General features: G+C 39.8%; 1 protein-coding gene across 1 annotated transcript; it reads left to right on the top strand.

Moving 5' to 3' along the window:
* Positions 1-1,764: 1,764 nt before the first annotated feature.
* TM35_000611040 (putative surface protease GP63) lies at positions 1,765-2,229 on the top strand (the record flags this gene model as incomplete). Its single annotated transcript, XM_029030976.1, has 1 exon — positions 1,765-2,229. A coding segment is annotated over one exon (465 nt), but the record flags the coding sequence as incomplete, so codon positions are not given.
* Position 2,230: the final 1 nt, after the last annotated feature.

Here is a 2,230-nt window from a genome sequence, read left to right on the forward strand (position 1 = left end):
TGCAATCACCTCGTCAACGTGGATGGGTTCTTGATATTAACACTCATTGTGTGAAACTGAGCCAATAACATTATTGCTTTCTTTCTTTGCTTTATGGTGCCCCCATACACTGCTGCTGGGAGGAAGTGGATAGACATATTGTAGTAGTAGTGGTGGTGATGGTGGTGGGACCTCTGTGTGATTTGGCCTCATATTGGGGCAGTTTCTTTTTAGCTCGAGATTGTAATCTTGGGTGTAATCTTTCTTTAACTTGAACGCTGGGGTCTCTTTTTGCTTTGCTTAATAATGGTTTGGGAATAATGACGGCAGTATTTATTGTTTTTTATTTGTGTTTTTCAGATGTTTAGTGTGGAATGTGTGTGTGCTGATTGTTAATACCGTCTTTCCTCTTAAGGAGGGAGTGCTGTGAGGTAAGCTGAGTGAGTTTGTTCTTTTTGGTGCCTTATTATACTGCACTTTTCTCTGTTATTAAGCATCGGTACCTATGGTACTGTTGTGTGTGGATTCACTGATTGGGGTTTATTAATAATGCTCTTTTTTAAAACATGAATGGTGTATTTGACAGTTTAAAGAGATATGTGTTCCTATGGTGTACCATGAGTGTGATAAGGCTCTGTGGTGTTATATCTGTATGTTTACCTGTTTGCTCTTTGTGTTTCCTATTCCTTAGTTTATGATGCACTAGTGTAGTATAATAATAATAATAATAATAATAATAATAATAATAATAACAGTGATGCCCTGTATGTTATTTGTGTGTGTCTGCGTTGTTGGCTCTAATAAAGCCACACTTGTGCAGCAGACATAGCAGGGATAAGGGGTTGTTGTGGTCCCATGTGTGTGTACGCACATACTCGATGTGGGTAATGAAGGGAAGAGGGACAGCTACCAGTCTACAGTGTAGGGTGTACTGTACATGATGTGTTTACACCTTAACTCTAATGAAGTGAATGCTTGCCATTACTGTGAAATGGAAGGGGAATTAGTGTTCAGTGAATATATATAGAATCCTAATTGGTATTGTTGATGTATGGCACTAGTAGTAGTGCACTCATCAATAGCCCAACCAGCCACAGTACTTTGGATAGCAATAGTAATGGTGGCATAGTGATTCTCTATTAGTGGGTAGTTAATGGCTTTTATGGTGAATTCTTATTTTGTTACTGTTAGTTATTTTTTAATGTTTGACTATGGTAACTGTGCTATATTCTGTTATTGTTGATGATAATGAGGATGATGATGTACTAAGCGGTGGTTTTCTTTTTTGTGGTTTTCTGTGTTTTGGAAATAAATATTCATTCTCTGTGATGATTGCGTACTATTATTATTGTTCATTTATTTGTTCCAGTGAAGGTGTGAATTGCTGAATACGTGAGAATGTGTGGTATTTTGTACTGTTCATGTTGTTCTACTATCTGATCTAAATCATAAAGAATGATAGAGGCATAATAAATAAAAAAAATAGTCAATGATAACTAATATATATAGCGGTACAATAACGAAGTAATGAAGAATTTGTTGGAAATGATAATATCTGTGCTGTTGTTCTTGCTGCTCTTGTCCAACTGTGTCTGTGGCCTTGCAGCCCTCCGTGATGATAGTTGCACGTACGATACTACTATGTGGAAGAACATGAGGAATAAAACTATTTATACACCTTAGTCTGTTTTTATTGTACGGGAATTACCTCAAAGTGGTAAGAGTACTGTTTCCCTGTACACAACAACTACTACTACAGCAGTAAAAAGTGAAGAGGAAGATTGGATGCCTATTCGCATTCATGTCTCTTCTGAGGAGTTGGATAGATCGATGGGGCGCTGCAGTAGTGGAATGACTGGTTCTTTACATAGACACTCTCCATCATGCCGTGATGGAAATGTACTCACACCACAGAAACGAGACATTCTGTTGAATGAACTCCTTCCAGCAGCTATTGCACTGCACAGTGAGCGTCTTCTCGTGGTGCGATCACGGTTTAATTTGGTCATCATGCAGTTTATCTCAGAGATGTGCTACACATACGTTGAGCTTCCCGCAGCGTATGAGAGTGTGGGTGTGGTGCAGGCAGACTTTGTGTTGTTTGTGTTGGCAGAGGCGGTGGCGCCATTTGTGGTGATCTGCTCTGAGGCCGATGATGGGCGGCCGACGTCTGCGGCGATGAACTTTGCACCCGCAGACATTGTCAACACACGACTGTTCACTCGCATCATTGCACACAATTTGGCCCACG

Source organism: Trypanosoma theileri, assembly GCF_002087225.1.
Source record: "Trypanosoma theileri isolate Edinburgh chromosome Unknown TM35_Tth_61_V1, whole genome shotgun sequence".
NCBI lineage: Eukaryota > Euglenozoa > Kinetoplastea > Trypanosomatida > Trypanosomatidae > Trypanosoma > Trypanosoma theileri.